The following is a 13,174-nucleotide window of genomic DNA, read 5'->3' on the forward strand; positions in this document are numbered from 1 at the left end:
TTGGTCACTCCCTTCTGTTTCAGAGCCCCCAAAACAGCCTGGTTTGAACACACTCTGCCTCCAGGAGACAGGCATTAAAACAAGATTTGATAGTAATGTCATTCCATTTAATCATAGAAGAAAAAATGTAATGCAGTCACACTATGTAATACTGACCCATTTGTTTTTTTTAGTTCGTTTCTACTTGAATACAGAGCTTATACTTTTAATTTTTGCTGTATTAAATACTGCGTCTCTCAAGAGCTGTAGTTTAAAACAGACACAGAACAAACGAAGTCTTGCAACACTGATGAAGAACTGCATCAACAGATAAGCCTTTCCTTCATGCAGGTCTTGGCCAGAGTACAAGAGCTCAGTTATTGTGGAGCAAGTCGAACACATCCATAATTCCTCGCATTGTTCTGAGGTCGCTGGTGCATCCGTCCTTTCCCCAGCAGCAGGCATCTTCCACGCAGGGTTCTGGGTATGTTTGACACCAGTCACAGCCAAGTGAGTAAATTCTTGGGCTGGAAGCATCAGCTGATATAAATCGCTATTGTGCTAATGAAGTCAAGAGCCACATCAGTTTACAACAGCTGAGGACACAGCCCATGCTGTAGCCTGGGAAAGCAAGTCGAAAGAAAACTGGCTTGTTTTTCTTTTTATAGCCTGCTTGTCTAATTAGGATTTTTATCTGCATTGTAATTTGGTGTCGGAGGGGAGGGGGGAGGAAGAGCAACACATACTTTGTGCAGATGGATCACTACCAGCTATAAAAACTTGACACAGCTGAGCGCGCTCAAATGTAACCGTCAGATGTCCCAGAGACCTCAAGACCCCAAAAAGCATCTGCAGTGATTGTCGCAGGCACACTGGGAACAGCAAAGCCAGTTCTTAATAAAAAGGCTGGCTTATAAGCACGGACATTTCCCTGCCGGGAAGAAAGAACAGCTACTGTGATCCTGAAAATTTGGGGGCTCAGGTGTGGGAAAAAAAAATAATAAAATAAAAAAAACAAGGACATAGATTAAGACAGCTATCCCATACCTAGACACCAGCCTCACAGGCACATGGCCTCAGGACAAATAAGGGAAGTGCTTTTGAATTTAAGTGCAAGACTAAGCTCAGATTTGAAATAAAATAAAATAAATCAAACTAGCGAGTTGTTGCCTGATTATTGTCCCCAGTTCTGTCCCCCTGGTAACAAACAGTTAAGCTGGTTTATCATCGTTATATAAGCCCCTTGACAAGAGAAAGGATAGCCCAGCTATAAGCTATGAGAACAGCCCAAATGACTAATCACGCAGCTGATAAACAGCCCGCTCGGCTAGAAAAGGACCTCAACTTGGGCTACTCAGTTGTTCCACGTCCACACGCTTCTGCCCAGTTTCCTCCCTGCTCAACAGCACTGCGGGAACAGCCTCTGGCAGCCACCCCCGAGGACTTCTCCTACGGAAGAGCAGCGATCCACGGCCCAGCGAGCCGCACAGCCCGTGCCCTGCAGCCTCCACTGAAGTCGGAGGACCGGCCTCGTGTTTTACTGGCATCCCTGTTGACTTAATTTCCCACCTCCGCAGCCCGAGTTGAGGGTGTGAGCTGAAGCACAGCGGACACACCGCATTCCCCAGGATGGCACAATGGTTTCCTGCTCGCTGGGAAAGGGGCTGCTCCCCTCCTTCTCCAGCAGAAGGACCAGCACCTTGGTCTGAAGAAAGGGAAAACTGTGTTTGTGTGTGCAGGGGGGGTTATGGTGGAGCAAAGGAGGGAAAAACAAACACGATTTGATAAAATTTCAGGCACTCCTGCTATTTTTGAAGGGAACAATTCCTCCAAGTCTCTTCTCATAAAAGGAAATGTACGAGGTGGTTTGGAAGCATCCACAAGCATTAGCCACAGGAGTCCTGTGTTAAAGGCGCCTTTTCCATTAAGGTTACAAGTTAGAAACCTCCCTGACTAGCATACAATTTCCTGCTGAAGAAGAGGAGGGAGCATCTTCCCCACACGGAGCCAACAGTATTCTTACTCGCCTGCTTGTGTGTCCAGCAGTTTGGAGGCAATTCCTCTCCCAGTGCCACTAGGGATACTCAAGGCTTCCAGCGGTCTGCTCGGAGCAAGGACTGCTGCGTTTGGAACAGGACTGATCCAGAGACACATGAATAAACTTGAGCTGATGCAGGCATGACAGTCATGCAAGCAATTTCTCATGACCTGACCCACCACGAACACTCACAAGCCCTAACAGGCGTTGCAGGAAGGAGATGTAATAGGTCTTGTCATCCAGCTCGGCGTTTCCTGCACCAGAAAGGAGAGCTACCAACCCAAGTCCTCTTTCACAGACGTTCCCACTCATCTGACAGACACACAAACAAAAGAAACTGGTCTGGATCCTCTTCCCCACTGCATTTATTTTCATCCGAAAGAAAGAGGCAGACAACATGTTCTGGATGGGGAGGGCCACACAGCTCTGCCTGTATCTGATGACACAGAAGCAAACCACAGGCTACACCAGCTCCTATCAGGGAGCAGGCTGGAGCCTCTTGCTAAATCCCCATCAATACAAGAACACACACAGCAGAGAGCCCAGCCCCAAAAAGCTACATGACTGTTCAAAACCACAGATCAAGTCTCGTTTCTGACTCTGCCACTGACCAGATTCTAATTCCAAACCCTGTGCTATAAATCGCTACCTGACTGCACACACTGTGGAGGCAGTGTTAACACAGCGCCGGCTGCCTCTGGGACTGAAGGAGTTCTGCAGGAAGACAACTCGTTATAAAAAGCAACCCTCGTCTGAAGCAACTGTCAGACACAGCCTTTAGGGGGAAGGCAGGGTCTACTTCCAGACATCTGCAATAAAAGCTTGACAAGAACAACGCAGCTGCTCAAATCTGAAGTCACCTTGACATTCAGGCAATTCTGCCCAACACTTGGCTGATGATTTCAAAAAGGGAAGAATAAGCACTCCTTTATTTAAGGACAGAAGAGAAATTATCAGCTGTCTGCCAGGTCAGAATCAAACAAGAATTCATTTGTGACATAACTTTTTTTTTTTTTTAAATAACAACAGATCTGTGTGCATTCACATGCTATACAGCCATGAATGATTTAGATGTGACACTGATTATAATGGATGACACGCAGCACGCTATCCCTCAAACGCCTGACAGGCATCAATGCCATACCCTTGCTTGCCCTAAAGTCATGTCATTTTACATGCTTGTAACAAGGTGTCCGAAAGAACAGCCTGTGACCCTAAGAAGTGGAAGGGGTCCCACATCCCTCTTGTGTCATCTCAGCCTTTAAATAAAGGCCACAGATCTGCTCTTCACCTTGTCCCAGCACTGGCCAAGGCACTGAAACGAATTTTGTGTCTTACCTTGCCTTTGTATAAAAACCCTGAGCAGCGGATGGGCACTTGAAACGGCCTTGAAGAAGTTGTCATCGTTGTTAATGGGGAGGAGGTCTCCATGCACGTCAGCATATCCGATCATCACTTCCAGGTTGGCGATGTGGTGAATGTGGAGAATTAGTTTATAGAAGTCTTCAAACTTTCCCGGCTTGTAGCGGTCCAGGGAGAACCTTCTGAACTCTGCCCCAAACTGCAAGAGAAAACAACAAAGAGTGTCTGCTATCACACATCTTCACAGCCCAGAGCTCTAGTTTGACACTTGATCGTGGTACACATCTCTTTCTATGAGAAATACAGCCACATGTCAGTGCCTTCAAGTCTACAAATACCCTTTAAAGTCCTCCCATTAGAATAAAACCATGGCTACCAAGACACCACCCTGCTTGACAACAGGTATGCTCCCATGTGCCACCTTAATATTTAAAGCATATGCTTCCTTTTAAGTTGCCATCCCAGAGGATTTGCAGGATTTAGCTTTGAAGCTCCATCATTCACTACCATCATCTCGGGCATCCACAGAACCACTCTTTGAAGCAGAAGTGTTCACCCTACTGCTTTCAAAAGAAATTACTCAGCTATTCAAACAACCTTAATAAGAATTCTTTACACGTTTTCTATCAATACCACCGGGATCCCAACCACAAGACCTTTAAAGAAGTGTGGTATGCGAGCGCACAGGCTGCTATTAGCAAGTTACACTCCCTCTCCATGCCCCCAGAATTTCCTGGTATCCATGTTGGATGAGGGAAGTTCTTATTTTAAATGAGTTTTTACAGGTTTAAACCTTCTGCCACTGCACCAGCTTTTATTCCTGAAGCTTCATAAGTGACTATTAAAAAAAAGAAGGGGGGTGGCACAAGATAATTGAAAATGTTTTATTTAAAATAACTTCATGTATTTAAGTCAGGAACTGATGGCAGAAAACACTTCAGTTCGCTTTATCTCTGCTATCAGAAACCAAGCAGGCTACTAAGAGCAGGAGGAAACAATGAGATTCTCCAACCATGGGAATGAATGAAGTGAAACTTCATTCAACTGCTTTTAGGCATCTAAGAGAAATCAGGCAGTTAAACTTAAGGTAGCTTAAATCATCCTTCTGGTAAATTTCTTTCCATAGCTTAGATGGTTTAGTACTAGTAATCTACTGTTCACCAGCTGAAGCTCTACATCACACTAACTCATTCCCAAAGAACCATATCCATAAATCCATGCTTATCCAACATATACATAAAACCTCGCTTAGAGGTTTGCAGTTGTTAAATCAACTTCCATATGCAAGCCACTCTTCTGCTGAGACTAACAAAAGCCCGAATCATCGCCAGGATCATCTTCGAGCAGAAAAAAAAAAAAAAAAAAAAAAAAAAAAGCAAAGCCCTACCAGCTTTGGGTGCAAGCATGTTCTCAAATTATTTCCGCAGTTATGAAAATCCCACTCTTCGGCATCAAAGCCTAGTTGTGATCATCCGAAAGCCTGTTTAGTCAAACTATGCCGCTTGTTTGTGATACTGACGGCTGGTTCCAGTTTGGATTTCAGTTCAGGATGCCCATCCAAAGGCACAAAAGCTGAGCAACCCACAGCTGGTTCCAATGGAGGAGAAACAGTCCCTCTTTGTCCTCCACCCCCTGCTCCTCTCCAAAAGAAAATCTGAGCAACAACTTTTTAAACCAACAGAAAGCTGACGTAGTTTTCAAACAGAAATATCTTAAAGCTTTCTTTCTCATGGATTCAGAAGAGAAGAAGCCATCTTCCCATGACAAGAGTAGCACCTACATGGCAAACCCAAGAGGCAGGAACAAGATCTCTGGAGGCTTCACCTCCTGCCTGGCAGGAGCGTGGGGTTCCTTTAGGCACCACGGCATCGTGCCAGGCTATGTGCCCTGGTAAATGCTCGCTTGTAGGAAAACACAGAGCCCCTTCAAAAGGGATTTTGGCAGATAGCGCAGCTGATGCCGTGTTGTTTAAAGGTTAGCCCTGCTGCAGTCGTGGTGTAGCTGATGAGTTTACCCTGGGCATATACACAGGCAGCAGCCATTGTCAGTGGGGCTTTTCAGAAGAGGAACAAAATGCTTCAGCCCTGACTGTTCATTCATCCTCCCTAATGAGGCTGATAGTGAGTATCGCGGTGATAATAGGTTTCGCAGTGCCACACGGCTCAGGACCGGGTGCTCTGCATTGTATTCAGCCGGGATTTCAAGATAACCCCCGCCACGGGTCTTCCAGAAACTACACATTCAATGAGGGCTCTGCCAAGACAGCCAAGACGACCGTCTGCTTTCCTGAGCCAGCCACAAACAAAGTTCATCCTTCGTGTATCACTCGAAAGGCAGAGACACAAGGACTGGTGTCTGCCAGCAGCCTCTGCCAGAACAATACCGTGTTACGCTGCCTGACAAACCAACAGCTTTAACAAGCCGATTAGCCCTCCATCATGAAGTAAATCACTCCGACCTATTTACCTAACGCAAATACGGCACCCCCTTATTGCAGGAGTCAGAGGACAGGAGGGTCCGAGGGAACTTAAAGAGAATTTAGTCTGACAGAGCTCAGCACGACTGAAGGGAAAAGAAATTCAGAAAGAAATTCTGGGTGCAGCAGGGAGGGCCGAAGAGAGCATGGGGGAGAGGAGGTAGCAGGATTTTGAGGTTTGTTTACCTGGAGGGCTGCTGTTCTGTAGAAATAAAAGGGAAGAGGTCTCTGCCAGCAGAACAGACCTTTTATTCTTTTTGAAAAAGGTTAAGTTTCACAAATTTTACAGGGTGGAAAACAGAAGTGCTATGTTCAGGAGGTGCCATCCCTCTAGCTCATTGCTGGAGTCGAGTTTAGGCTATTGTAATAAGACATCAAAGGGCAACATTTAGCAATAAACACGAATTACATTAGCCACCTACTTCTCCCATGGAGTATCGGGGACAGAAAGAAAAACAAACACTCTTAGCCTCGCAGACTGTAATTTCTGCCTACCTGCGAGCTCCTCAGACTGAGGCAGACCTGATCAGGGTGAGAAGGAGCAGACACGAGGTAAATGGATTTGTGCCGGGTGTTTTCAGCTGGGACTCGAGCTCTGCTGCCACACCTCTGTCTGTACCCTGCTGTTCCTTTTCTCCCCTCTCCATGTCTCCCCCAGCTCTCCTTCGTGCTGCTCCCAGTCCCACAGCGGCTGTCCCTGGAGCCAGGGAGGAAGGGAGAGGGATGGCCCCAGGCTGGGTGGCCCTTAGAGACAGGGAATGGCTCAGAAGGCAGGTTTCATCCTCAACTTCTGGCCTGCATTGTAAATGTAATTAGGGACGAGCAATCCGTCCATGGAAGTGCTTCTTGGCTACCAAGAGCCCCGATTAAGCACCCACAAAGCTTCTTACAGAGGCGTGATAAGGGACTACTGGGGACAGCACTATTCATTGCCCCCTGAAGAACTCCTTAGAGGTGGCTGGCCCAGCAGCCTGCCGGACCCACAGAGCCTCCGCAGGTATTTTAACCTCGGAGAGGAGACATTCCTTTCTGGCTCCGCCTGTAAGCAGCTTTTCAGCTTCACAGGGCACCTCAGCAAATTAAAGGCCCCTTGCTCAGTGCCCTTTAGGGCTGTTTCAGTGTGCCCGGGCTCAAATTCGGAAGCCAACTCCGAAAGACAGACTTGTTGGTTGAAGTTTCGAGCAGGTCATAAACTCCCGAGCCATTAGGATAAGAGTGGCTACGAAAGCAAGGGTGAGAAGCTGGAGGTGGGATCCATCAAAAGAAGGAACGGAGCAAACACAAGACCTCTTAAGAGGTTAATGTTTACAGCCCGACATCTTCCTCCTGACACTTTTTGCAAAAATCCCGAGTGACTCAAGCCGATATTGCTATGGCATATTGCCTTCATTTGCGAGGGGAAGCACTGTGGTTTTCTCAGTCCGTGCCACATTTGGTTTGCATACAATCCATGTTTTGAAGCTCAACACCAGCGGTTACCATCAGCCAGTCACAGGGCTTTTCTCTGCAGTTATTTTCCTGGTGTTCTAGGTATGGCAAGCATGATCCGAACTTGGAAGAAACTAAAGTACTGCTTAGAAACTTAAATAGACGACATCTTTTTAAACCTAGAGGACGTCAAAACAGTTCTGAAGAGTGCAACACATGGAAAACATTTCTTGAACTCCAGAAGGCCTGCATGACTTTCAGGGTTAGAGTGAAATCACACAAAGTACAAGAGGCTGGAAAAGACGATCTGTAGACCTCTCTCACTTGGTTAACACCAGGCAGAGGAGAAGCAGAGCTTTATAAAAGCTTTGCAGGGGACTGGTAAAGGCAAGTTTGCTCTTACCATTAATGGTAAAGGTAAAACACCGCTTGGTGTCACACATTTCAAGGTAAGAGCTGCAGCGTTACGTGTATGTGCAACATCGCTAAGGTTATCTGAACTGCATCAGCAACTTCTGGAGTGAAAAGAAAAGGGCATTTCAGGTTAAAACAGCTATTTTTAACCTTCTGATATGAAGCATGACGAGCTGCACACCAGACAAGGCACCCACAAGGTGTTTGGCTGTTACTCCAGCCCAGCACGTGGGAAGAGACTCGTGTGTGAGTCAGGAGATGCTTCAGCATGTCCAAGGCCCAAAGACACCATTTTATCTGTGAGGCACTTCTAAAAGCACAGGGCACAGCTGACCCCAAGCATGCCCTCTGTCTTCAAGGACCACACCACTGTCACATCTATATCCTGTATGCATGGGAATATGACCAAAAGTTTATTCAAAATCCAGTAGCAGCATTCAGCTGAACACCACCACTTACTGGAACAGGGAAGAAACAGGATGGGAGGAGAGAGCACAAGAAATATGGTTATAGTTAACTGGATGTATTTATCTTAATGGGTTTGTTTATAGTAGAAGGATGTTAGTCACATTGTTAACTTGTAAATCAGTTGTTAATACAAGAAAATATGACACTATTAATATGGCAGAAATGCCACAATCTACCACCAAGTATCCAAAATTGCACTTGAGTCAGGTAGCTGTGCTTTTATAATCCTCAGCCATTACCGAAAGTTTTCATTCTTGAAGAAGGTTTAGCAACTAAACAAGAGGGTTTTTTTTTAAAGGACTATTTTTGGAGGGAACCAAGAGTCCTTTTGAAAATCTGAAAGTTAATTTGTGCTGGTATATACACCTTACAGAGAATAATGCAGGAGAAGGAAAAAATAATAATTCTGCACTGCTTTTAAGCCAGAAACATAACACTGTCAGCTTTAAAATGCAAAAACTCCCCCACAACCAAGTCAGAGAGCTACCATTTAAAGGCCTGAGGGAATCTCATACCTCTACCACTCCAGAGCATCCAAGTGACTGGAAAAGAAGTGTACACTTCAGCTGACAGCTACCCTCCTATTCGAAAAGCTACATGTGCAATTGAGAAAATCATCTCTCTATTTTTCACTTGATCGGAGGAGGGTGAGGTAAAATTGACTGCATGGAGCTAATTAAAGAGGAAGCCTCAGCATTACCATATAGTAATTCCCATTTTGTAAGTTTTTGTTCTTCTGGTAGATTACTCATGGAGAGAGGGGCCTTCAACCTCTCTGCAGAGCTAGAGAGAGAAGATGAAAATAGGGCTGCAATCTCCTGCCAGCATGCCAGATTCTTAGTAAAACAAACAGAAATCCCCACACACTGCTTGCCCTGGAGATCTCGGTAAAGAGGAGAGAAAGAGTCATCTGGAAACCTTTTTCAGAGATTAGAGGTAATTTCTTCAAAGGGAACAGACACTCGCTCCTCTTGTCACCAGGCTGGGGAAGGGAGCCACGGAGCACTAGGCACATGAGAATACACAGTTGTTCTACGCCAGCGAGATAATGTGCCTTCAGATCCTGCCTAAATGGGCTGAAACATTTATTCTGAGCTATGCAGACAACACCTAGATAACAACCGAGCTTCTAATTCACTCTGTTGAGAAAGACTCGGGAAGAGAAAAGGGATAAGATATAATTACGATTCAATTATTATTTTCCTATGACATGTGCCAATTTCTAAGCAGGTTTCTCTTTCTCCTTCCGCTCTCCCATCCAGCAATAAGCTCTTAAGTGTTTTGATTATAAGGCCGGCTTTCAGGGGAGGAGACAGGCAGGGAGAAAGCACAGAGCCTGAAGGAAGATGACTGCTTCAAGCAGAAGACTATTGCAATTACAATTACTGCCATGCTTGAGAACAAATGCACGCAGAGGGCTCGTGCTCCAACTTCACCTTCAGCACCGACTGCAGCACAATGAGCAGGAGACTTGGGAAGCACCTTCCATTTGCCCAGAGGAAAAAGCTGACCTGGCATACACCAAGAAGCACTACGGAGAGCCACAAAACTAGTCTTTTGGCAAAGATTTGGAGCCAGGGAATCCATCACTCCGAATGCTCCCGCTGGGAGAATCACAAGGCATCAAAATAGCTATGGACAGAGGAATTGGGAGCAGACACATCCTTTAGGGCCTCCTGCCCAGCTGGAGTGATGGGTCAGGCTCGGTCCAGGAGAGGTACAAGTCCATTTGCACCAGCTGTAATCCCATCGCACACAAAGCTCACACCGTGCAAGAAAGACGCTGATAAATCAGAGCTGGCTGCCAGGATGCTCCTTCCCTTTGTATTCATTTACGTTTTCAAGTAATCCCCTGACACGCATCAGAAATCACGAGATTTAAGGCTACCGGGGACTGCCAAAGAAGTGCCTCATCCAGGCTGGTACTGAGAACCTCACAACCTCTCTCCTTCCAGTAACTAAGGGCACTTTTAAGAACTTTCCTTTGAAGGAGAGAAATAAAATCCAGGTACAGCTAATCCTTAACGAGCCTGGAAAAAGTTCGGCCAGTTTTTAAGAGGCGCCACATCTGCCTGGTGACCAACGCGCCGCACCAGCTGCCTGGCTGCTTACCCTTACGGGGGAACCACCCAGCTACGGTAAAATGGTCAATCCCGTCAAAAACATCTAAATGATTAAAAAAATCACGTTTTCAGGCCATCACCCACCTGACTGCCCACTGATAATTTCGCACGGGGTTCCCTTATGCCTGTGCAGGAGGGAAGGGGCTGCTCCACAGCAGCACCCTCTCACCTTGAGGGGCTCCTCCATGCCGGGGGGGAGTCCAGAGACCCCAGACCCCAATCCCCTGTCCCCGTGGGCTGCCCAGCAGGGCTGTGGGGCCGGGCTTGGCGGCGGGTGGGTGCCCAGGCGAGCTCTGGGACTCAACTTTCTCGTTCTGGGGCAGGCTGGGACAGGCCTGGCGCTTACCAAACAGCGCAGCCCAGGGCTGGGGGGGCTGGATACCGACAGCAGCACGACAGTTCGCTGGGTTTATTGCTGATTTCGGTTTTATTTTATTTGATATTATTTTATTTCATTTTCCCTGCTCGTTTCTCCAGGTCCATCCAATCTGTCGCTGTTTCCAGAGGCTGGCTCCAAGACCACTGGTGCAGGACAAGGTGGCTGTAGGGTCACCAGCCCCACCAGGCACGATGCCCTCCCATGGCCCCTTACCACCAGCTTTCCCCTAAACCCCTTTAACCCCCCAAAACCAGCCCTCCCCACACCTGGAGCCCATCCTCCGCTTAAAAACTCGCTCCCAGCTCGGGGCACAGGACCCCAGTGCCACCCGTGGGGGCTCCCCAGAAGCTGCAGGCGCCCCCTTCCCCCCCCCAAGCCGGCCACATTTGGGGTTTTTCCCCGAGGCAGCGCGGGGGGCGCTTTCCCGACCGCCCGGGCACGCCGAGCGCTGGGGGTGCGGGCGGTGAAACAAAAGATCGAGCGGCGGTGGTGGTGGTGTGGCGCCCGCCCGCTCCGCTCCGGTCCCCGCTGCCGCCGCTGCTCACCTTGCTCTTCACTTCCACGGCGCTGCACTCCAGGTAGCGCAGAGTCTGGGACTTGTTGAAGCTCCGGTTCATCTTCCCGACGCCGCGGCCGCCCCGCAGGATCGCCTCCCGCGGCCGCCGCCGCTGCCAGCCCCGAGCCCTCCCGCCCCGCGCGCGCGGCCGGCGGACAACGGCGGGGCGGGCGGCGGGGACGCCCACAGGCCACGCCCCCTTGTGGCTAGGCCACGCCTACCGCCTCCAAACCACGCCCGCTCGCCGCTAAGCCACGCCCCCGCATGTCTTAGCCCCGCCCCCGAGCCCCTCAGTGGCTGTGCCCCCCTCAAAATGGCAGCCGCGAGGGGGGGGGGCGAGCGCCGTCGTTCTGGGGTTGGACTTTGTATCGTTTCAGTAAATAAAATCAAAGTTTCATACATTTTTTCAATAAATCTTAAGCTTATTTGAAGTGAATCTGGTGGTTATTAAGCGTATTTGGCTATCTCGTGCTCCTTCCTGAGAGTGCAAAAGCTCCGCCGCCATCCCATCCGTATTAACAAACCCCTTTCCTACCCAGCTGTCTGTGACCACAGGGGGAATCGCAAAATGTGAACCAAAAAAACCACAAATACTAATGATGACATACAAGCCGTGCTGGGTTCATACAGAATACAGACCCATTTCCCAAAGCAGGACCCCGAGAGCTGAGGGGACGTCACTCGCCCTGCCCCATCCACCACATGGATACCCGGCCCTCTCCTCCTCATCTGCCCCGTCTTTGAAGCTGCTTCAACAAAATTCCCTCTCTTGTTGCTGTTCCTCAGCTGATCGCTTTTTCCTCCCGAAAAATGAGCCTGAATAGCATTTTAATGTCAATTATTTTTGCTCAGATCTCCGTGACTTCAAACACAAAATGAACAGACTTTTGAAATTCAAGTGTCTGAGTCAAATGAAATCCCATTTGAGCTAAATATCCATTAGTGTGTTAAATTAGGATGAGCCATTTTTCCCCAGTCTGGTCCAGGGAATGGCTGGTCTCCAGGTAGCTCACTGATGAGGCTAAAATAGGTGGACACATGGGTAGAACAGAGGATGAAAACCCGACTGTATGCTTTAATTAGCAGAAAAACACAATAATGTTAAAAGTTAATAGAATATATTAGGTTTGATCTAAGATTCAGGTTTTTTTTTACTTTTCCAAACTACTGTCAGGCTTACACCCTTACCTCCGGAGCAGAGCAGAGGCCTGATGAGGACACCTTCAGAAACCAGCAGTGACTTCATCTCCACTGATGAGCAGGAACCCAAAAATGTGTGTGCTCTAGGGCTGCCCGGCCCCGCATCATGGTGGGAGCTGCTGCTCCTGCCAGCTGTTTTCCTCTTCAAACTCCTGCCACGTTTCAGCCACCGAGATGGTTTTAATTTAACTGCTGTTACTCAGGCACCTTTTTTTTTTTCTTTTTCCTTTTCTTTTTCTTTTCCTTTTTTTTTTTTTTCTCGTCACCAGCCAAAGGCATCACGTTCCCTTAACTATTTCTTTAAATCTTTGTCTGTTTTGCTAACCAGTAATTTGTTTGCCCTGTTTCTGACCTAAAGGGATTAAATTGTGTTTCTTGGTGTGCAGGGGACTTCACTGACTTGCTGCATGCCTTGTCAGTGCTCACAACAGTCATCTACGTGCTCTGAGAGGTAAAAAATACCCCGGGCTCACCTCTGAGGATTCATCTTCCCCCTCCCCACACTGAATTTGCAGGAGTTATGATCAGCAAGTCCTGAGGGCTTGGGGGAACTGCTGCAATGCCAGACCGGTTCTGGTTTCTCTACATGCGAAGCAAACCGCAGCATGGCAAAAAGAGGAGAAGAGTTGGGATGAAAACTGTTGCTTTTTGTGCATGAAGTTGGCATTCCTGCAACGGCAGGGATGGCTTTTACTTTATCGGCTGCAGAGGATGACAGCTAGGGACATCATGGCGCAGGATGCTGCCCATG

General features: G+C 47.9%; 1 protein-coding gene across 1 annotated transcript in view; it reads right to left on the reverse strand.

Moving 5' to 3' along the window:
* Positions 1-11,284, reverse strand: part of PARD6G (par-6 family cell polarity regulator gamma) — a gene marked incomplete at its 5' end in the record, with an annotated part of 45,928 nt that extends 34,644 nt beyond the window's left edge. The window contains 2 exons of the mRNA XM_084281485.1: positions 3,356-3,578; positions 11,213-11,284. Coding sequence (XP_084137611.1) covers positions 3,356-3,578; positions 11,213-11,284 — 295 coding nt within the window. The remainder of the gene's footprint in view (positions 1-3,355; positions 3,579-11,212) is intronic.
* Between the last annotated feature and the right edge of the window lie 1,890 nt (positions 11,285-13,174).

The sequence above is a fragment of the Netta rufina genome, assembly GCF_964035555.1.
Source record: "Netta rufina genome assembly, chromosome: 2".
NCBI classification, from domain to species: Eukaryota; Metazoa; Chordata; class Aves; order Anseriformes; family Anatidae; genus Netta; species Netta rufina.